General features: G+C 36.0%; 1 protein-coding gene across 2 annotated transcripts in view; it reads right to left on the reverse strand.

Annotated features, from left to right (window-relative positions):
* The window catches only part of LOC149793755 (ankyrin repeat and SAM domain-containing protein 3-like), a 57,361-nt gene that overhangs the window by 23,195 nt on the left and 10,465 nt on the right, over positions 1-23,701 (reverse strand). For both annotated transcript variants that reach the window (XM_089967738.1, XM_089967739.1), the window contains exons 4-9: positions 20,932-21,053; positions 20,534-20,615; positions 18,118-18,250; positions 16,025-16,123; positions 7,209-7,289; positions 5,388-5,531 (exon numbers count right to left, since the gene is read on the reverse strand). In XM_089967738.1, coding sequence (XP_089823864.1) covers positions 5,388-5,531; positions 7,209-7,289; positions 16,025-16,123; positions 18,118-18,250; positions 20,534-20,615; positions 20,932-21,053 — 661 coding nt within the window. The remainder of the gene's footprint in view (positions 1-5,387; positions 5,532-7,208; positions 7,290-16,024; positions 16,124-18,117; positions 18,251-20,533; positions 20,616-20,931; positions 21,054-23,701) is intronic.

The raw sequence follows: 23,701 nt of genomic DNA on the forward strand, positions 1-23,701 counted from the left end.
ACAAATTTTACTTGTTTTTAAACAATTGCTACAATGGCATTTTTATATAAATATATGCAAACATGCATGCCAAAAATCATTTAAATATCTCGCATAGTTTTTGCTAAATCATGCCAGGAAAGTTTTTTTTAAAAAAAGGACAATTTTATAGTAAATTAATTCTCCAAGAATACCCACCCAATCATACCAACATTAGGGATTACCTACCATTATCACCCAAATCCAGTCCTGCTGGAAAGACCAATCAATTTGTCTTTCCTGTCCAAATACAATATAGATGCTAAACTTATTATCTATGATAAGGAACTCTGCCAAGATGATATTATTATCTCCCCCATATCACTGCTAGTGACAGCTTTAAATCCATGCCCATTGTGCTGCATTTAAAAAGGTCTGGTAGATGTCTGGGTAACTGTCACTAGGCCCACCAGATTCAGCTCCCTTCTTTGTAAGGCTATATCATGAAGATAAAAACACTATCTTGGATAGAAAAGATGTGAGGCTCACAGAGATAGCTCTATTTCATGATATTTCATGAGGCATATCTGACAAGAGATCTCAGAGTACACTGAGCAAATCAACCAAATGGGCCAAGAGGCCAAATCATAGAGAATTATATCTTGGTTTTCCTCCTTCATCTTTGCCACCTTGTATAGCACTTGAAAGCACAAACGGATCCTGGAATTGAGACTTTCACAGGGTCTATCGTGAAAAGTATGCAAATTACTATTTTTTGATTACCCGAGGATGGCAACAAAACCTGTTTGCATTATTAGAACTAATGAACCACCTGTGCATAAGCGAAGATAGTCTGGGTTTACTAAAAGGGTATGCAGTCCACTCACCCTGCAGCCTCAAACTAAGATTATCATAAAGCATGTCTTGTATGATAGCAGTTTCAGCTCAAACTTAAAGTTAACCATGCGGGAATGAAAGATTCCATCTCGGGGACAATGTGAGCAATGTAGTCACCAAGTCAGATCATATGTCATCTACCACATCCATTCTCCCATCATGTCTAAAAGGTCTCGGAAACAATGAAGTGGTAGCCTTCAATTTGATCCGCACCATCTTCTTCTCCTCGAAATGTCCAAGAAAGAAATTTAGCAGTTGCAGATCCAATACCTGCAAGGGAATGATGTACCAGTGTGCAAAAACATGCCTTTCCTTTATATGCTTTCAAAGTGGAGGACCCTCTAGAATGTGAGGTCCTCACCATAATGTAAGTGCTGGAATAGATTTTAACACTGGTTTCCTGAAAAAAGTCACCTGACCTGTGACCTTAACATATGGTAAACAGATCAATATTGAGATGTTTTTACGTACAAAATTTCACCGACAAATCCTGCAAAGCTAACAGGTTGTATTGATTGATCCAGTTGGGTCTCATGGCCATCTATGTTGCCGGAACTGGACCAACAAGATGCAAGGTTTTCCTCTGCAACGCTAAATCTTCGAGATAAAAGGTTGATTCTGCATGCCAGCTTCTGTAATATCCCAGATCGAAATGTCATGTTCAAATGCAAGGCTCGGAAAGATGGCTCAAAGCATCTGCGCCATAATCTTTGTGAGATGACCATGACCTGGTGAGATGTCAGAATACAAAGAGAGAACAGCCCACTTCAGCCATGAATGAAGGGCTTGTGGGGTGATATCTTGTGTTCTGGCTCACACCAAAAGGAACAACTGTCACAACTTGTCTTTGTGCATTTCAAGTAATGATTGAGAGCAGAAAAGGATCTTGTATAGCTGCTGTTCTGGACCTGTCTATGGGAGAGAGTGAGCAAGTAATGAGTCTTTGGTTACTGACAGATGGTAACCTATTTTGAGCCTGTTGTGTCAAGAGAACCACCGAACCCTTCAATCTGAACTTAAGAGAGTTTGAGTTGACATAAAGGACATGCAGCTTGCTTACCCTGCATGTGGAAGCAAAATCTATATGAAAACATGACTTGTATGATTGTAACTTCAGCGAAGTGTGGGCTAGAAGTTCTAATGGATTTTACTTGATTGAGACCGAAAAGGTCAAGAAGATCTGATAGGTCTACATCATGCCCAAATCATGTCTGCCATAATGCTGGAATGTGTCCAATATCATGGGGCTGTAGCCTTGATTGAGATTGGGGCCAACTGTTTCTCCTCAGAGAGCCAGTGAAGAAAGTCAGCCAGTTGAGGGATTGAGGCATGCAGAAGGATGATGTTGGTATAGCACCAGTCCCTGAAAACAAGCCACTTTCCCCTAATATGACCACCTCCACACACCATTGCTGAAGAAGATTTGGTTGACTGGAATCTTCCTGAGCATATCTATCACTAAATGAGTAGATCGGCGACCCAGGACTTGTTCCATCTGAGAGGAGCTATCAGAATCAACTTGCCATTCTGACCCATAACTTCTGTATTATTTTGGTATCAGCACCTTGGGAGGGGAGGTATAACACCATCCCAAATGACTGACAGTACATCCACAGCCGAAGCTTTGGACTGGATCTGGAACTGGCAAGATGACTGTGGGTAGCCTGTAATTCCACCTCATCACCAGAAGGTCAATCAACAAATGCCCTCAAAGTGCGTAAATCCATGTGAAGACTGATTGATGGAGAGACCATTCCATGTGAAGGACTTCTGGGTAGTGTGTCAGCCACGTCACTGAGTCAGCTGGGAGTGTGTCTGATTCACACACTGATATAGTGATTGTTGCACAAACACCGAAACTGCCAAATCAGAACACACAGGTTGGGTGATTCAGTGCCTCCCTGATTGAGGTAGGTCAGACCTAATGAGGACCATTTGTGACTCAGAGCCAATCGTTTCAAAAAGAAAAGACATTGATGATAGCCTTCGTTTCTAAATGACGTGTAGAGGCCATTGTCGCTGTGAAAGTCCGCAACAGGTGGGCACCCAAACCATGCACACATGTGTAAGTACCTAAACTTATTTCCACTTGGGGATCCTCCATGGTGATTCCCATGTCAGCCAACCTGGGCTGCTCCAAGGACCTGGCTGGACAGACAGATTTCTCACAGAAAGGACATGTCACCGATGGTATGGTTAGATGGATGGATGGCAAGTGATGGCTGGACGGCTGGCAAATGTGTAGTTTGATTAAGCATTAGATCCGATGGATCCACTACAAACTCCATGTGCCCTGACTTACGCTCAGACACGTGGGGGCACTTATGCCAATTGGGTCACCTAAAATTGGGGAAACTCCCCAATGAGTTGGTATCACCAACAATAAACCATAGGCTGTTTTCCTTCATTTATTCCATCTTTCCTTCCCTTCATTGCTGAATGAATTTGAATGTGCGTTTCATGCATTTAGTAAACATTTCTTCAGAAATGATATGAGAAAACAAAGCACAGATTAGCAAATCAGTAAGTGATAACTTGCTAATACCAGTAGCATAAATTAGAAAATCAGTATGTGACTAACTAGCTAATATGGTAGCCCAGACTTCCTCTGACCACATATTACAGACACTGCATATCACAGACAGTGTAATAATAAAACAAGAGTCATGGTCTGAAGTGGCATAAATAGCATTTAAATGACATTCTGCTGAAACGACACAATAAAAGAAAGCAAAGCAAAACTTTGTAATTCATAAGTTACTAACTCACTAAAATAAATATATTCCTCATTACTAATGAGAGAATCAAAAAGTCTGTCACATTCAAAACTTATAAACTATGCTTTAAACTAATACATTTCAAGCATTTAGTCGACCATTTTACTGAAATTACACAAGGGATAAAACAAAGCATAAATTAGCAGTGCCTGACGTTAAAACTTGCTAAAACTAAACAAATGAAAAAGTCAAAGTTCCACTAACTCAAAAAGACCTTGCAGAGGTCAACAATAGTGTGTCGAGATATAGTCTTAAAGAGACAAAGTCCCTACTGGTGACAAAATCACTCAAATTAAACTGAAACTGTAAAAAAGAATACATACAACCTACAACAGTATGATCAATCCATTCAATAAATCCAAATAGAACATTAGTTGACCCAATTAGAACATAAAAATGGCTTGGACTTTTGGATGATAAACTGTACAAATGTTATCCAGTAGAGCAGTGAAGCTAAAAACTAGTGACACCTGGCAGTGCCTAATGGGAGATAATGGGCCAGAGTTACTGCCCTCTGTTTAATGAACTAGACAGAAAAAGTCAATTTTTGTCTTTAGTAGGGCTGTATTTGTGAGGTAACAGAGTAATATTCCTAATGTAATATGATTGGGAAATGTATTCGAAGGAGAAATTGGTGATACTACAGCACAGGTCAGAGAGTGATTATTAAATGTACTTGTAAGTCGTGGGTGAGATGCAGCCCATGGGTCAGAGACTGCATATACCTGTATTAGCATCTAATGGCACATCATCACAATAATGGCTATATGGCACCAAATAAAAGTAAAATTCTACAAATGTAAAAGTGATGAATAAAACTTTACAAAGTAATCCCTTCCAAATAAATGTTAACAAGATAAAATATAAAAAGTTCCAATGTTAAAATTCTGTAAAATAAAATAAAATAGCAACAAAGATAAATGCCTTAAAATACGATAATAACATTTTATATAAACTGCAGTTCATCAAAAAGTCAGATTTTCTCACATAGTATATTATCATAAAGTTCCTTAATCAAATTCACATGAAAAAGCTTTATGAAATAAGAATGTTAATTAACTGAGCAAGTTCTTCCTCTTTAAAATATCAATCCCTTTTTATGTTTCATGACTTGGGCATAATTTTCAAATTTGTAATTATATTTATAATTTTATTAAAAGTAATCAAAACATAAGTGATTAAATTTTAGAGAGAAATTAATTTAATCAATTAAAGTAAAAACTAGCAAACAAATTATTGTAATCCAACAATTTCCAAATAGCCATAACTTAACTGATTACATCTAAAAGCAATTTACTGCACATTTTGGTAGGTTTCTTATAAACAAATGCAAATACAAATAATGTAAGGCACCCTTCCCTCCAGAACTATCCAGGTAGGTTTCTTATAAACAAATGCAAATACAAATAATGTAAGGCACCCTTCCCTCCAGAACTATCCAGGTAGGTTTCTTATAAACAAATGCAAATACAAATAATGTAAGGCACCCTTCCCTCCAGAACTATCCAGGTAGGTTTCTTATAAACAAATGCAAATACAAATAATGTAAGGTACCCTTCCCTCCAGAACTATCCAGGTAGGTTTCTTATAAACAAATGCAAATACAAATAATGTAAGGCACCCTTCCCTCCAGAACTATCCAGGTAGGTTTCTTATAAACAAATGCAAATACAAATAATGTAAGGTACCCTTCCCTCCAGAACTATCCAGGTAGGTTTCTTATAAACAAATGCAAATACAAATAATGTAAGGTACCTTTCCCTCCAGAACTATCCAGGTTACAATCCTGGGGATTGATGGGAGAAGTAACATCTCGATGTGAAATCTTCTGGAGTTCACCCGACACAATCTCCCCTACTTCGTTTGGAAATGTGACATACCCCTTGGGAACAGAGGAATCTAAAGACAGAGAGAGAAAAAGAATATAAACAAATTTGATCAGAACATTCAGAAAGTCTTCATTACTACTTACTTGAAAGATATATATATATATATATATATATATATATATATATATATATATATCAGAAATAACAAATCTGCAATGGCATGGGAATTGTCATGGCATTATTTATATTCAAATGATTTCCATCGACTCCAAACAAAAACATGAATGCAATCTTGTATTTATTACCTACCCCCTCATTTACGTTTCAAAGTATGAATGAAATTAGAAATGAACTGGGCTTTATAAAAGTTTGATTCACTGTGTCTACACTGTGTCTACAAATATCAAAGCATAGGTGTCAAAAGTATGATTCACTGTGTCTACAAATATCAGAGTATAGGTGTCAAAGAAGCTGTCAAGTATTTCCAGTCAGCGTGTTTTGATTTTGGAAATATGGACTGAACATAAGTATCAAATGCCATATTAACCATGAAGGATTCAATGAGTATGTAATAAAACATACATTGTGTCATCATGTAAAACATCATGACATGCATCATATCATCATGTGTGTGTGTGTGTGTGTGATCTGGATTTTTAATGTAGCTTTAACAATTTTCCAGTCACATCGCTAAGATGTCTTCAGTGTGGCAGTTTATAGTGATGTCTAGCACTGGGGCATCATGCTGCAGACATGTAGCATGATGTCCCACCCAGTCACATTATCCTGACACCAGGCCGACCAATCCAACACTAACCTTTTAATGCTGAACACCTAGTGAGGCAGCTCATAGTACATGTACCATTTTTATAAGTCTTTTTAAAATTTTTAAATGTTTCATCAGCACAATATTTTGATTTCCATGACGACATTTCATCCCACTGTCTTGGTATTAAATAAGCTCCTTATGTTGCCATGCCATAAAGAGATCAAAACAAACCCAAAACACTTTACTCAACACTATACACTCAAAACAGGGAACACTATGTACTCAAAACTGTAATACTGACCTTTGTTTCAAAATGCATGAATCATAGAGTCATATAAGCAAGGTGTGCTGCACAATGAACAGTTGTCAAACTGAATGCCTAAAGATGGTGTGTAGATTTGAGTTGTCAAAGGGCAACAAACGACTTGATTATTTAAGTCTATAGTCTATACCAAGCCTGTATTAGAACCAAAGGAAAGTAATTACTTGGAGTTTCCACAGAGTCATTGTTAAGTCTACAGTCTATACCAAGCCTGTATTAGAAGCAAAGGAAAGTAATTACTTGGAGTTTCCACTGGGTCATTGTGATGTGTGATGTGATGTGATTTTGATTTTTAACGTAGCTTTAACAATTTTTCAGTCATATCGCTACGATGTCTGCAATGTGGCAGTTTATAGTGATGTCTAGCACTGGGGCATCATGCTGCAGACATGTAGCATGATGTCCCACCCAGTCACATTATCCTGACACCAGGCCGACCAGTCCTAACACTAACCTCTTAATGCTGAACGCCAAGCGAGGCAGCTGTTAGTACCATTTTTTAAGTCTCTGGTATGACTCGGCCGGGGATCGAACCCATGATCTCCCACATCTGAGGCGGACGCTCTAACCACTAGGCCACCGGAGCGGTCCACTGGGTCATTGTTATGTCTATAGTCTATACCAAGCCTGTATTAGAAGCAAAGGAAAGTAATTACTTGGAGTTTCCACAGGGTCATTGTTATGGGTTCGATCAATCAGCCTGGCTATTGCTTCTGGTCCATCATGAATACTTGGCTCTGTAAAGGAAAAAAAATAGAGCAATGTTCAAAGAAAATATTTGTTTGACTAAATACGTGAAAACATGTGAAAATGTGTTTCTGATTATATCTGGATCTCAAAGATAATAAGTATTTTCAAGAGGACATATCAACCATGTAGTACATACAGTTTACAGTTTGTTAGAAGTAAATCAGGAGAGCAAACAAAATAGGCCCTCACCTGCCAGTGCATTATATGACAGCAGATCAGCTTCTATGTTGGAGATGACTTATATGAGAGTATATACAGTATACTTTTAATGTACATGCCTTAAAGTGCAAGCTTTTAAAGTGTATTTTACAGTTACCAAATCATGCTCTTTCTCTTCTCAATGAAAGGATAAAGATTTTCTTATTTCACATGAAAGATCTAAAGTGTGACAAATGAATGGTTTGAATGCTTGCTCAGTGTCAGATGCAGTTTCATCATTCACACTGGAAAAATGAAAAATTACCCTCCAAAAATTAATTTTGAATATGATTCTGGATATGTATTTAACTATAGCACTATGCAATGCACAAATCATTTTCAAAAGGTAATTTTATTTGTGAATGGCTGTCTTTTTCTAGTCTTCTTGGTTTAAACCGCTTGGTTTCAATGTTCTAAGGTGGTGTATCCAGTAAGATTCCTTTTCTTTCCTGGTTTCGGAACTCCATTTGGGTTTGTGGCCAATTGCTATAAGTGTTATATCACTGAAAGTGTGGCAAGATTAGGGGAAGTTACTCTGTCATAACATTGCCTATGCTAGTCTGGTTCCATGTTTCGTATCTCCCTTTGTTGCACTCCACTACACAAATAGCAGAGTGGCCACACTTTCCCAGCCGGCATGTTCTCTTTTCAATAATTCTCTAAATATGCTAATTAATCACCCAATAACCTATAATTACAACTATAACAATGAAATATCCAGGATATAATTTGTGCACACATAAATTTACATAAAATAACAGTTGACGCTATGGCTCATTGATTTCTAGGTCAATATAAAATATCTTTCAGCATCTGCAACAAGTCATAGTCATGTAAAGTCTTACAAAGACAATGGTTTGTCTGTTTTATTTGTTTGTCTTGTCTGTGTTTTGTATTTGCCTTTGAAAAAGACTCATTAAGAGTTGAAAGCGCTTATGCTAGCTAGATACTAGTTTTGCACTGTTCGTAGTCAGTTTATTACATTTATCTTAATCAATCCCTGACAAACGTGATCCCTTGCTGGTTACAGTGCACTTGAAAGGACTGTTATTTGCCATATGAGTTGTATTATATATATATATATATATATATATATATATATATATATATATATATATATATATATATATATATATATATATATATATATATATATATATATATATATATATAGTTGAAAAACATATGCTAGCAAGCAACTATCTCGCTAGCTATAGTTCCAACAAGACGGTAAACTGCTTGCTGAAAAATATTGGGTTAAAGTTTCTAGCTAGTGAAACATTTTCATTTTTTTATTTCAACTTATGACAAATGCTACTGGACAATGAAAATAGCTGGATTTTTTTAAAAAGTGTGATAGTGCTTGTTTAATGGTGTTAGCTTGCCATTGTTTTAGATCTGGATATCAAATGGTTTCATTGGCTATGATCTCAAACATTGCATCTTCTATAAAAAGAGATAAATAGTCCACTGGTTTTGCTGTGGAAAGATCAAAATCAGCCAGTAAAATTTAAAACAGAGGGTAGACTGCACATTGTAAGTTATTGACAAAATCTACTCTTATTTTTAAATTCCCCAAATTTAGTCATTAGGGACATGCAGTACTCATCAAAGATAGTCACAAAGGGGACATTGTTCATAAGTAAGACTTAATAACGAGTCATTAAGTCATAAAGAGAGGTAGATGCCATTGTGGTTCACTGGTCAGCATGCTGGACTTGTGACTGAAAGGTTGAGGGTTTCAATCCTACCATTAGACCAACCTGGGGCACCTGCCATGTTGTGTCCTTGCATAAGGCACTTTACTCAGACTACCTCAGTATTATATAACCTATGTGTGTTGATGTGTCATTAAACACCAAATCAACCAACCCAACCCAACCCCCCACCCAATTGATCCATGTCATTAACTTAGGAGCTGCCTGCTTCTTCTGCAGAACATTTGCACAAACATTATGTAGATCCAGTGTTTCCGTTTACGAATGTTTGTGCATCAGGGACATATGCTGGAGAAAATTGATGCACATATTTTGTTGCAGTGCATTTTTTTACGCAAAGGATTCGCATAAGTCAATGAAGATTTATTTAATATCCAATGCTTTTGTATTGGCTTATATGTAATGTGTTCATTTATAATATTGCCACAAAGAGATGTACAACTTTAAAATAAAAGATAAATGAACTAATAAAATTATTCTTTGAGTAGACAATGCATCTGTTTGTTAGCTGTGCATGTTTAGAGAGAGAGAGAGTGAGAGTATGTTGTGCAAGTTGCAATATCCTATTTCAAGCTTAAAAAGTACGGGTCAGAGGAAAATTTATTTGTCAGTACATTTTTGACCTCCCCCATTTTTTATTTGACCCCCAGTTCTGACACCAAGGTTTTACACTGAGATCTATTTCATTTTGCTGTAAATCCCATTTCAGTGTGCAAAAATCATTAATAATGTTATTGCCACAACCAAACTTTATTTTAGTGAGAAATTAATATATCTGCTTAGCTGCTGTTGTTTTAGGGATTAAAACCATTTCTCAGTGCCAGACAGGTCATATATGGTGGCCAGCATAACTGACGAAGGAATAATCAAGGAAGACCTCATAAAAACCACCAACCCACAAGATGCTGCTGGCAGTTATCTGACATACCCACATTAGCCAAGACCAAGACTCAAAACCACACAGTCAGGTGAGATGGCAGCGACTGTTATACACAAGCACTTCAGACCAGTCATCTATCTGCTCAGTTGGATCCACAAAAATGCACAAATGCCTAAAAATCTTGGAGTACATTGTTTTCCTTTCCTTTCGTTCTCTCAACCTCGAGCATAGATTCTAATTTCTATGATGCTGCACATAAATCTTATGAAGTCTGCATGACTAAGACAAAATATAATTAACTTGATCTGCCATTCAAATATCTTACACAATGAGTTAAAAGACAAATGTCCCTGCTTAACATATGATGATTCAATACAAAAGTCTAAATTCCAATACTGATTTATACAAAGGCTTTGACAGGAAAATAATAATAAAATAATAATAATAATAATAATAATAATAATAATAATAATAATAATGCTTTATTTATAGAGGGTGAATCATTAGTCAAGGACTATTCTCCCTTGAGGCCCTCTTAAGAAGAGTATAACAATGCACATTATATGAAGATAGCAATAATTACTGTTTATTTTATCATGTTCAGTATTAAAATATTAAATTCCATTATCTATCAGAAACACGTACATGCTCATATCTCTTCTTAAATACTCTAATATTTATTTTCATCAGATTTTACATGTAGTGAAAGCTTGTTCCACAGAGCTGTACCAGAATATTGGAAGCTCTTTTTAAATTGCTCTGTTCTTGGTTTTTGGTTCTAGAAGATTTCCATGTGATATTGATCTCAACTGGTATTGTGTTGAAAAAGGCCTGAATAAGTCCTGAAGATACTCTGGTGCAGTTCCATGCAGACATTTATGTAAAAGAACTGCCTTGCGAAAATCTATCCTGTCAAATATTGTGAACCATTTGAGTTCTGTAAACAATGCTTTTGAGGGATGATCAATAGATGCATCTAAAATAACATGTGCTACTTGTTTTTGAAGTTTATAAATCCTGTCAAGCTCAGATTTAACACAGTTTCCCCAAACATTTGAACAATAATCCATTGTTGGAAGAATTTATGACTTATTGTATCGACTGCCAGTTTCCATAGGTAAATATTTCTTGAGTCTACTGAGTAGGGCAATTCTGGGTGACTAAGCTTATCAATATGGTTATTCCATAATAAATTATTATCTATGGACACACCTACAAGCTTTTCATGTTTGACATTTTCTAACAGATGATTATTTATTGCATGAGATACTTCTGGGTTCACTGACTTGTGTAGCTTTTGTGATGTCCCCAAAATCATAAATATTGTTTTACCTTCATTAATTACCATCCTATTTTGTTGTGCCCAGTTTCGGACTCTAATAAGGTCTGAGTTTAATCTCATTTGGATAACTTCAGTATCAGAACTAGAATTATATAAGGTTGCATCGTCTGCAAACAAATCTGTATTGGTGGATTCATTCTTTAATGGTAGATCATTGATATAGATAAGGAAAAGGAGAGGGCCTAAAACTGAGTCTTGAGGGACCCCTGAATGAATAGTGCGAGTCTGAGAGCTAATATTGCCAATGCTTACTTGTTGAGACCTTTGGTTTAGGTATGATCTAAACCAGTTTAAAGATGGATTATCGAACTTGTAACAGTTCAACTTTTGCAGCAGAATTTCATGATCAACAAGATCAAAGGCTTTCTTGAAGTCAAGGAAAACAATCCCAGTCATAAAACCATTATTCATTTCCTTCAACCAAAGATCAATTAATTTGGTAAGTTCTGTTTGGCACAAGTGGTACTTGCTAAATCCTGATTGCGCTGTATGAAATAGAGAGAATGTTTCAAAAAGTTTATAGACCTGAGTGGCTACATGCTTTTCAAATAATTTTAACAATACAGGTAGAATTGATATTGGTCTGTAATTCCCTGGATCCTCCTCTTCTCCTTTCTTAAAGATAGGTGTAACCTTTCCACATTTCAGTGTATCTGGTAAATTACCACTCATTATACTTATGTTTATGATATGCATTAATGACTTTGTTATTACTGGTGCAGCAATTTTAAGAATTCATTGGACCAATCCCATTCAATCCAGAGGATTTATTAATATTCACCTTAATTAGCATATCAAAAACATCAGCTTCACTAACATTAGCTACTGAAAAGTAATTATCATCAGGAATTTTAGCTCTTATAAATATTATAGAAGAGCATTAAGTTCAATTGGGATGTTAGTCTGGTTCTAAATACTGCTACTGGAGATGCTTATGAAGAAATTGTTGAACATTTCCACAATGTCTTGTACAGATGTTGCTGTATCCTCATTTTGCTTAAGTCTATGGAGTAAGACAACTGTTCCTGGGTGGGTTCAGCTCTTTCTGATGCTTCCACAATGTCTTGATGCTCCTACTTTCATAAATAGCCTGTTTATAGTAGTTCTCTTTTGCCTCATCTATCAGGTGCTTAGTTTTATTCCTCCACTTTCTATAGCTTTTCATGTCTTTCTTCTTGTGGAAGTTATCTCTTAGGTGCCTAGCCTCACTGATCTCAGGGGTAATTCACTTGGGTGTAATTTGGTGTTTAACCCTTCTTGTTTTAATTGGGGCATGTTTGTCTAAGGCTGCAAGGAACATCTGATACCATTTGTCTAAGGCAGTGTTGACATCAGCTATACTGCAGACTGATTGGAAGGGTTTGCAAACTAAATCATTTAAGAACATTTCCTCATCAAACTGTTTAAAGTCTCTGTATTGTATTTCAATAAGTTGACCATTTTTTGATGATTTTGGAACATGTCTAATTATACAGACTGGGTAGTGGTCACTCAGTGCGTACATTGACACATTAATTTCACTTACGTTTTCAGGTTTATTAATATAGACATGATCAATGATAGTAGCTCTTTTATCTGTAGCTCTAGTTGGGGTGAGTAATTGAGTACAGTTGTAAGTTTCAAAGTTACTTATCCATGTTAATGGTGGAGTTTTCATGTAGTCAATGTTAAAATCACCTAATATGATAGTTTCTAATTCTTCCTTTAGTAATGCTTTATGAATTTGAACCTCAAATCTATCAATCCAGTCAGCTGTGGAACTAGGTGGCCTGTAAGCTGAACACAAGAGTACTGGCTTTGATTGGGCAAGGGTTACTTCAGTCCAGATACTCTCTGCCCCAATAGTCTTTAGATCAATATGTCTGTTATAACTAATGGAACTGTTATACATAGAAAAGAATAACCCCACACCACCCATGGATTCCCTATCTTTTCTTTCATAGTTGAACCCCTGTATTTAGAGAGTCAAATCATCAGTATCATCAGAAAGCCATCCATTAGCCATCTCCGGACCCACTCCCAGTGAATCAATGACATTAAATGGTCCTCATCGACACCAATGGATGAACATCATCATCAGAAAGAAAGAAAGAAAGGTTTCACATAAACCTAGAATATTGACTGATCTAGTCTGCTGCGTTATTAACTTAATCCCATTCAGTTAAGGGAGGATGTGTTGAATATTTAGGTTGATTACTTGCAGACCTCTTTTGAGGAGGCCAAAGACATGACAATTTTGAATAGAGGATTGATTTTCAGACAAGGTAGTAAACAATGAATTGTTTTTAGACTTGACAGATTTCTTTTCATCATCTTGATTATGTACATAAACACATGAAGAAGATAACATACAAGATCCATCTGTTGTACCATGACCACATGTAGTGGATACATGAGAATATTCAATATGAGACTGATTTACATACCTACAAGAAGACATAGATATATCAGACACATGAGGAGCCTCAGAGGGAGAAGTAAATTGAACAGTATCACAGTTGTTTACATGTTAACAAGTTGTACTTTGTACACAAATCAGATAGTGCCTGAAATACATTTTCAGAATTATAACTGTTACATTGAAAGGTATACACATATTCTAATGCATTTTGTTGCTGTGTTTCACAGGCACGTACATCATTGCCTTCTTCCTATTGGTATGTGCACAACTTTTTTTGCACCTGGTTTATCCATTTGAATGCTGTGTAGACTCTTTGATTTTAGTGCAGAGAGTTCCTGTTCTAACCTTTCTACTTGGGCCTGGAGATTACCTATCATTACTGTGCACTGTATGGAGATGCAAGTCTGGTTATGGGTTCCATGGAACTCAAAAGGAAGATCTCTGACCTAAACCTTGAAATATAACCCCAAATAATGTACTCCATCCCCATTTTCTGGTTATGATACTGTTATGTATATTTAATTTAATTGTTTGTTTGTAAGATTTTTTTATATATATATAAAATTGATTTGATTACATGCTATTGTAATGTAACATTGTATGCTGGACTTGACCTTGTCCAAAACTGAGTTCATTTCTGCTTGACTTGATTGACATTTTTTTTTATTTCATTTTAAGTAAACAACTAACACATAGCTAAATTATTCTCTCTGTGTATGGGCTTGATATTGGGATCATTATTAATAGAAAAAGTAAATATGCTAAGTTCTGGAATTTCCTGAGTGTAATCCAGGTTATGGTTTTGATTTAGTAAACATCAGGCTTATAGAAGGTTATTTTCCATTAGGCAATGTTTTATTTTAGAAAATGCTAATTGTGACATGAGGTCAAGTAGAACTATATAATCTTGTAATTGTGAGAACTTGGTCATGCGTGCTTTAACATCTAGCATCTTCAAGTTGCATTATGTTGTGTCCAGTTGGGATGAATCTTTTTCTTCAAATTATTGAATTCAAGTGAATGTTTTCTCTGGAAATATAAAAGTGCTCTGAAAAAATTCTTGGACAGAGACATTCACTGGAATTTATACTGAATTCAAACCTGGAATTATGTTACTGTGATTCAACAAGACATGACACATCAACACTCTATAAGCTATAACAGACATGTCATTGCCTTCAGTATTGAGATTTCTTCAGGACTTTACTGAATTTTATTCAGGACTTTAAATTACTAGGACTTGTGTCTGTAATTCTTGGATTATTTTGGGATTTAATTCACAATACTGTTAAGTTCTTTTTTCTCATTTTCACTTTGTATTCAAGGGAAATAATTTGTTAAATTATACAAAGCTTGTTGTCTTTCACTCTTTTCTGTTACTTATTTTAAGAGCATAGACTCGTAGCAATGCACAAAAGTCAGAATTATCAAGTGAAGGCAACTAATCAATACCTTGATCTTGGACCTTAATCTCAATATATATACACACACACACACACTAAATACAATATAAAAAACACCTTCATATAAAAACCAAGTACCACTGTACCATGTTTCATCACTTGTTCCACTATATCAAGTTTCATCACATGTATCATTGTACCAAGTTTCACTACTATGTCTCAAACATGTACAGAGTTAAAGGGTAAAATGTTCTAAATAACAATGCTGACCTTTGTCCTTCACCTTGAAGCTAAGTTTTTATATTCTATAAATTACGGTAAGCATCAAGCCCATGATTCATTATGCATAAGTAAGTGTACCAAGTTTGACCAATTATCTCAAATGTCATTCATGTTACAGAATAAACAAAATATGTGATGTACAGACAATCAGAAACATGAACTTCATTACTTATGGATGGATAGAAATGACAGTGCAAATATTAAGACCCCTGACGTAAAAAGTGAGGGTGTTCTATCCTATACTGTCTAGGCTATACTGTACTGTCCAGGCTATACTGTTCTGTCCAGGCTATACTGTACTGTCCAGGCTATACTGTTCTGTCAAGGCTATACTGTACTGTCCAGGCTATACTGTACTGTCCAGGCTATGCTGTACTGTCCAGGCTATACTGTTCTGTCCGGGCTATACTGTACTGTCCAGGCTATGCTGTACTGTCCAGGCTATACTGTACTGTCCAGGCTATACTGTACTGTCCAGGCCATACTGCCATCACTTACCTGAGCCTCGTGGGTGATGCCTTCCTGTCCTTGGATGTGCCACATGCTTAGATCTGGGATAATTACTCTCATCCGATGAACTTAGCTCTGTGTCCAGTCCTGGAAGGATAGAATGGAAGCACATGTCTTACGCATTGAAATTAAAACATTAAAGGTATGCTTGATGTAAGCTAAATCAATATACACAAGTCATTTTAAACACACTATGACTTTTATATGTCATCATTAGAAAGGATTCAAATTTGTCTATCTGACAATTGTGTCTATATTCAGCCACAATATTTTCTGTCAGAGTATTTATAAAAAATGCAGGATAACTCATGCTGTTTATTACACTAAATTCATTCCAAAATAATTATTTTCCCCTGAAATATAGAGTTAATTTCAATTTCAAGGCCTTTCTTAAAATAAATACATCGCTCCCAATTATATAACATGATTTTGAGTTTCAATCTTATATTATGCATAAAGTAAAATAATAAATGACTGTACATATACTATGCAGGCTGTCCATTTACTGTAGAGACTGTACAGATAATATGAAGACTGTACAGATAATATGCAGACTGTACATATACTATGCAGACTGTATACTTACTATGCAGACAGTACATATACTATGCAGACAGTACATATTCTATACAGATCATAGATATAATAAACTAAATTTTATAAGTATGATGTGTAGACTGTACATATATGCATATTTAACATATACTGTACAGACCATACATATACTATACAGACCATACATATACTATACAGACCATACATATACTATACAGACCATACATAAAATATGCAGACCGTATATATAATATCAATATTTTCTCTGAAAGTTTAACAGCAGCAACAAATTTTGTTAAATTGCTCAACTCAGTTTCCAGCACTAAAGTTAGGTTTATCTGAAATCCATTTATCTGACACATGCATTTGTTCACACAATAATGGAAGTGGTTTATTGCAGACAATTTCAAATCTGTTCATCTAGTAGGTTATTCTGCCAATTATTAATGAGAATGGTTTGCACTGCATCAAAATGAAATACTGAAGAATAAACTAAGTTCCAAACTCATTGGTTACAATGTTTACTTGATTAAAAATATCAAAGCTTCAACACAAAAATAACCTGTAACATAATTTCATTTTATGTTTCATGTATTTGAAAGCTCTAACACTAGAAAGCTTGTCTGTCATTCTATTATAAGTAGTCGAACTGCAAACTGCACAGACCAGAACTACCATCACATACCGTGGCAAAAATCTGAGTCTATGCACTTTTTTATTAGTAAGTAGTAGAACCAAAAACATAGACCCTGATCTGCCAGTGCATTTTGCAATGGGTATATGTTATTTGCAGTGTGACTCAACTTATAAGCCAGTATATACTGTATGTAACATAAATTTTATAATTGTTTTTTTTTTCACTTCAGCAAGTTTGAATACCTGTTAAATCCTTCAATAGGGACTAATGACTGAGACTGACCTGTGACATTTGGCTGTTTACCATTCACTGTCATGCTGGCAAATAAAGGGTCCAAGATTTGGTAAAGATGGTGGGCCCTTATCCTTGTTCATGATGTATCAGGTAATCTAAGTCAGAAGTTCATTATGAAGGATCAGCAAGTATCTAAAATTGTCTTAAGTAATTTTCATTTCATTAGTATAGCCTGGCATCAACAGGCATGCATACAAATCTGGAATGGTTAAGAAAACAATCCCCGTTGCAAAACAAAGAACGTACTAGAAAACTGCAATGGCTTATCACTGCATAGCTTAAGCTTTGGTTATAAAATACTTTTAAAAACATCAACGTAATTGAAATTTTTGTATATCTGACCCCTGACCCCCCCTTTACATGGTCACAACAAGTGAGAGCTTAGGATGACACCCTACTGACACATGGTTATGGGCACCATAACTAAACTTTTTTGTGAAATTCCATTAAATGTTTCAGAAGTGATAATGAACAGACAGACAGACAGGCAGATTGACAAATTGGATGGACAGTTGGTATCACATTACATCTGATGCTTTGTCTTAAAAAGCATTAGAATAAAAAAGTTGTTAAAAAAATCATTTATCTAACTCACCAGGTTCTGATCGCAGAGAAGTGATTGGCATAACATGGTTGTCAATCAAACTGACAATCTTCATATCTCCATTGGTAAGGGCAAGAGATCGTGCTGTGTCTCCATTGTAGGCTTTGGCATTTACATTGACACCCTGAAATCAAATGCATACATTAAGCAGAGATCCTTGTAGCGCTCAATTTCTTGCCAGTTACATCAAGGTCAACTTACTAACAACTTACATTTACAAACTGAAGATGATGTGAAATTGTTTTCTTACAAACTATAATAGGTGACCAAGTTTCTGTACAGATGCAATGCTCAGAAACAGAAAAAAGTGTTTCTTGCTTGCAGATGAGGTTTTACACAAAAGCAAGCAAAATGTTTAAGTTATATACATAATTACTGGCAAGTAATTTGCAAAAGATAATTTTTAATTTGTTCAGAAAAAGAAATTCTAGTCCCTGGGGCAAGCCACAAACATTATAACAAGAGTGCAGCATGTGGCACATCATATGCTTGCCCCATGATTAATAGTCAACTATGCAGATAACTTAATTTTTTTAATTTCTGCACAGAAAGCATTTATCATCTTTCAATCAGTGACCTTGACCTTTGACCCCAAAATCAATAGGCTTCTTTCTTATCCTAACTGCAAAACCATCCATGTAGTTTGAGCCACGTCTGTAATGAAGAACTAATCTTATTCTGCAAACACTATTTTTCTTTTTTATTTCAGTGATCTTGACCTTGGACCTTCTGACCCCAAAATCAATATCCCTTTTTCTTACCCCTAATTTACAAAGTTTGGTTAAGGTATATCATGTAGAACTAATCTTTTTCAGTAGAAACCATGTTTCTTCTTTTAATCATAATGACCTTAATGTTTTACCTTCTAACCCCAAAACTGATACAAATTTTCGTTACCCCAACTGCAAAATATCAACAAAGTTTGGTACTGTAAATGGTTGACCTTTAGACTTTTTGAGCCTGAAATCAAAAGTTTTCTTCTCTACCCCAAATGCAGCAATCCACCACAAAGCTTGGTAACTCTAGATGGTGGGCAACTAAATAAAGAGAACTTGCAGAAACAAAATGGATGGATGGGTATCCTCATCTCATAATACACTGCACCTTACGGCAGGAGATAAATTCTTTCCACTGCTGAAGAATCCATTCTCATAATAATTTATTAAAACATCTTTGTTTTACATTTCTGTTGTATGTATGTAATTCAAAACTAACTGGTTATATTGAGCATAAGCTAATGTGTACTAACATGTCACAAAGGATTAAGGTAAATACTAATAACACTGTTCAGTTGTAACATCCAGTAGACACAGAAAGTAATCTTCACCACTTTATCATGTTGCATGGGAGATTAGGTAAGCAATGTACACTGAGCTACTGCTGTAGTAGGGGTTGATGAGTTTTGTCAAAAATATAGCAGACTTTGTGTAACAAACGGCCATACTTTTTAACATAAGTTTCTTTCCTTCTATTTACTTTGATCCAGCTCTACAAGGTCTTTATTCTCACTTTCAAAACCAAATAAATGCTTACTTGTGGGACAGCAGACTGGTCTTAAGTTGTAAATTCTTAAAACTAGCATTAGATGGGTCAAAAGTGTAACATTTTAGGTCATTATTATCATGAACTTATAAACATTATACTAGCAGCTGCCTTGCTTGGTGTTCAGCTTTAAGAGATTAGTGTTAGGACTGGTTGGCCTGGTATCAGGATAATGTGATTGAGTGGGACATGATGCTATGTGTCTATAGCATGATTCCCCAGTGTAGACACCACCAGAGCTAGAGTATACCTCCCTATTACAAGAAAACTCCACAGATTTGCTCAAATGATGAATGGCATGAGAAGATTCAATTTTACAAGATCTCAACAACAGCATGCTTCCTAGCACAAGAGGAAGCAATAACAGATGACACCAAACCCTCTACACAAGGGAAAATCACTTCCCTGGTTTCCACATTAGTAGTCAAACAACTTTTAGCACTTTTGTTCATAAAAATAAAACTTGGGGTGGCTGGGTTATTTTTTTGGCAAGGTAGTAGTTGCATTCCAAATGTATTATGATCAATTAATGTTGATAAAATAATGTTATGATACAATGTCAAAGTATGAAATCTCTCAAATACCAACAACTTCATAGGCAGATAGCTTAGCACTGGCATGGGAAGGTAATTGTAAGTATCCATTTACTCCCCTTCAATACTATTTTTGGATGTATATATATCAATGTAACAGACAAATTTTCACCTACCTGATAAATTTGGATTCAGGAGATAGTGGAAGTGGTTTTCTAATGTTAACATGATCAGGCAATTTAATTTAAAGAGAAAAATAAGTATGAATATGGTGGTGATAGGCAACAAGTTATCACCACTGAAAAATTAGTGGAACTGAGCCACAGACTCACATGCTGCAGGAAGAGTTGTACGATAATCTCATGACCCTCAGCAGCAGCCTCCATAAAGGGAGTCATGCCTGCACTCTGCTCTCTGAAATAAACAGACAAAGACTAAATAAGGCATCTACAGCCTGGACATTTTATAGGACCGAAAATTCAATAAGAAACACTTTATGGACAGTAGGGAAATAGGCAGGAGTTATTAAGATACTATATACTAAACATAACTGCAACTGGATCAAGAATTTTTGAGAGTAAATTGCTTAAAGAAAGGGTTCTGCATAATTTATAAATATTGTATGATGATATTAAGGCCTATTTCTGGCCTATGAAAATCCCTTAAAAAACAATCCACTTAGTATCATACAGTAAAATCTTCATCAGATTGTAATGTGAACAGAACTTACACAGCATTCATGTTAGCACCTTGTTCCAAAAGAAATCGCACCATGTTCTGGTGGCCAGAATATGTTGAGTGGAAAAGAGCTGTCCATCCCTTCTTGTCACGTGCTTCAAGCTCTGCCTCATGCTGCAATTATTCAGCATATATTTTTCTAAGCTACTCAGTACATCACTCCACTTCACAGACACCCGCAATAAATATTCATTAAAGACTTTCTTATGCACATTTTTTGTAGGTACAATCAAACCTGTCCTCACAGGGCCTGAAATGAATGCTTATTAGTTAAGACATCAGTAAATTTATTTGCTAATGGATGGCTAAAACTCCCAACTTCACAAATCTATCATAAGCTAACAAGTGGTTTTGTGTCATACCCATCTAAAAAAACATGGAATGACATTCCCTTTCATGGATAATTGATACTATTTGTTGTGTCAATTAAGTATCTGCACTCAAGACAAAATGAAAGCCTGCAACAGAAATGGTCATGCATTCTTCCAAGTAAACAAGGATGCTGATTGTCAGAACAACATACACACCATGGACAAGCCTCATACCTTGGCCTAATGCACTAGCTTCAATACAAATCTAGCCTGGTACCCTGGCATAATGCTCTAACTTCAATACTAATCTAGTCTGGTACACAGGGATAATGCACTAATTACAATACTGATGTTATAACATGATCTAGGTATCGGTCTAGTCCCAAAACGTGGCCAAAAAGGGCATGTTGGCCAAAGACTATACATATCTTGTTCACGCTGATTCTACGAATAATGCAGAATTATATAGAATGACAGTTTTTAAAAAATATTATTTATATAAACATTTGCTGCATTTTGTGGTTACAACTGGAAAGCTCTGGAAATTCTTGTAAGGTACTCAACCACCACCAAAATGTCACAAATTGAGATAATGCAAGAAAAAGCATGATCATAAATATGATCAGCAGATAAAAAGTATCAGGAATCCATGGAAAATGTAAATAAATGGCTGATATAGGATCCAGGAAAAGATGTGATGTTGTGCAGTTTCTGCACATGGTGTTTGGGGAAATACAAAATAGCATGGGGTACCTTATTCGTGGATGGCTGTGAAAACTTTCTTACAACATACCTGGACTTGCATATTGCAAGTTCCCTCAACAAAAAATCAGAGGAATACATGAAAATACTGGTTCCGCAAAAGCAGAGTAAACTGTGGCATTTTTCAGGAAAAGTGTCTTCAAGAAGTTTCAATATAGGTTCCAATCGTATGATGGTTATGCTCTTGCCCTACATTAACACAGATTTTGTCTGGCTGTGTGATATCTAGATAAAAATAAAGATCCAATGCTAACACAGATTTTATCTGGCTGTGTGATATCTGGATAAAAGCAAAGATCCAATGCTAACACAGATTTTGTCTGGCTGTGTAATATCTGGATGAAAATAAAGATCCAATGCTAACACAGATTTTGTTTATCCTGTGTCATACAGATGAAAAAATGCCCTACACAGATGCAGGCCATGTTTTGCTGTGTGATACAGATGAAATAATACCCAATACGGATGCAGATCTTGTTTAGCTCTGTGATATAGCTGAGAAAAAAGCCCTACACAGACGCAGACCTTGTTTGGCTGTGTGAAATGGATGAAAAAAGGCCCTACACAGCTGTAGACCCTGTCAGGTTGTGTGATATAGCTGAAAATAATGCCCTTCACAGCTGCAGACCTTGTCTGGCTGTGTGATATAGCTGAAAATAATGCCTTACACAGATGCAGACCTTGTTTACCTGTGTGATACAGATGAAAAGACTCTACACAGCTGCAGATGCTGTTTACCTGTGTGATACAAATGAAAAGACCCAACAGAGATGAAGACCTTGCCTGGCTGTCTGATACAGATGAATTAAGACCCTACACGATGCAGACCTTGTCTGGCTGTGTGATACAGATGAAATAAGACCCTACATGAATGCAGACCTTGTCTGGCTGTGTGATACAGATGAAATAAGACCCTACACAGATGCAGACCTTGTCTGGCTGTGTGATACAGATGAAATAAGACCCTACACAGATGCAGACCTTGTCTGGCTGTGTGATACAGATGAAACAAGACCCTATGCAGATGCAGATCTTGTTTGGCTGTGATACAAATTAAAAAAGACCCTACACAGATGCAGACCTTGTCTGGCTGTGTGATACAGATGAAACAAGACCCTATGCAGATGCAAATCTTGTTTGGCTGTGATACAAATGAAAAAAGACCCTACACAGATGCAGACCTTGTCTGGCTGTGTGATACTGATGAAAAGGTATCAGATCAAGCTACGTAAGTGACCTTACCAAGATCAGTCAAATTTTGGCAGGATCAGTAAAAATGGCATTATGATGATCCCATGGATCAGTGAACAAAAAAAACCTGATTTCAAGCCATGCCTCCGGTTATAAACTTGATTCATAGTCAATGAACAGGTTCTAAAACTGATGTGTTTATTTTGGAGCCATGTTCCTCCATCAAATTCAAGATCTGAATATACCAAAGGTGAAACTGGTACAGTTGCATCCTAAATTACTATCATGGCCACTTCAAATGTTATTTTGTGTGAGACTTTAATGCCAGAACTCGTAGCTTCAGTGACTTTTAAATTAGTAAAATAAATTTCATCTCAAACAACTCAATTTGGTGCAGATTACTTTGTTTTTTAATGATACTGTGAGAATTCTTGATGTGCAAAAATTGCAAAAGAAACAAACATCAGACCAGAAAATTAATACCACTGGGAAAATACA

This window comes from Sinohyriopsis cumingii, chromosome 8, assembly GCF_028554795.1.
Source record: "Sinohyriopsis cumingii isolate HCF-2022 chromosome 8, ASM2855479v2, whole genome shotgun sequence".
Classification (NCBI taxonomy): Eukaryota; Metazoa; Mollusca; class Bivalvia; order Unionida; family Unionidae; genus Sinohyriopsis; species Sinohyriopsis cumingii.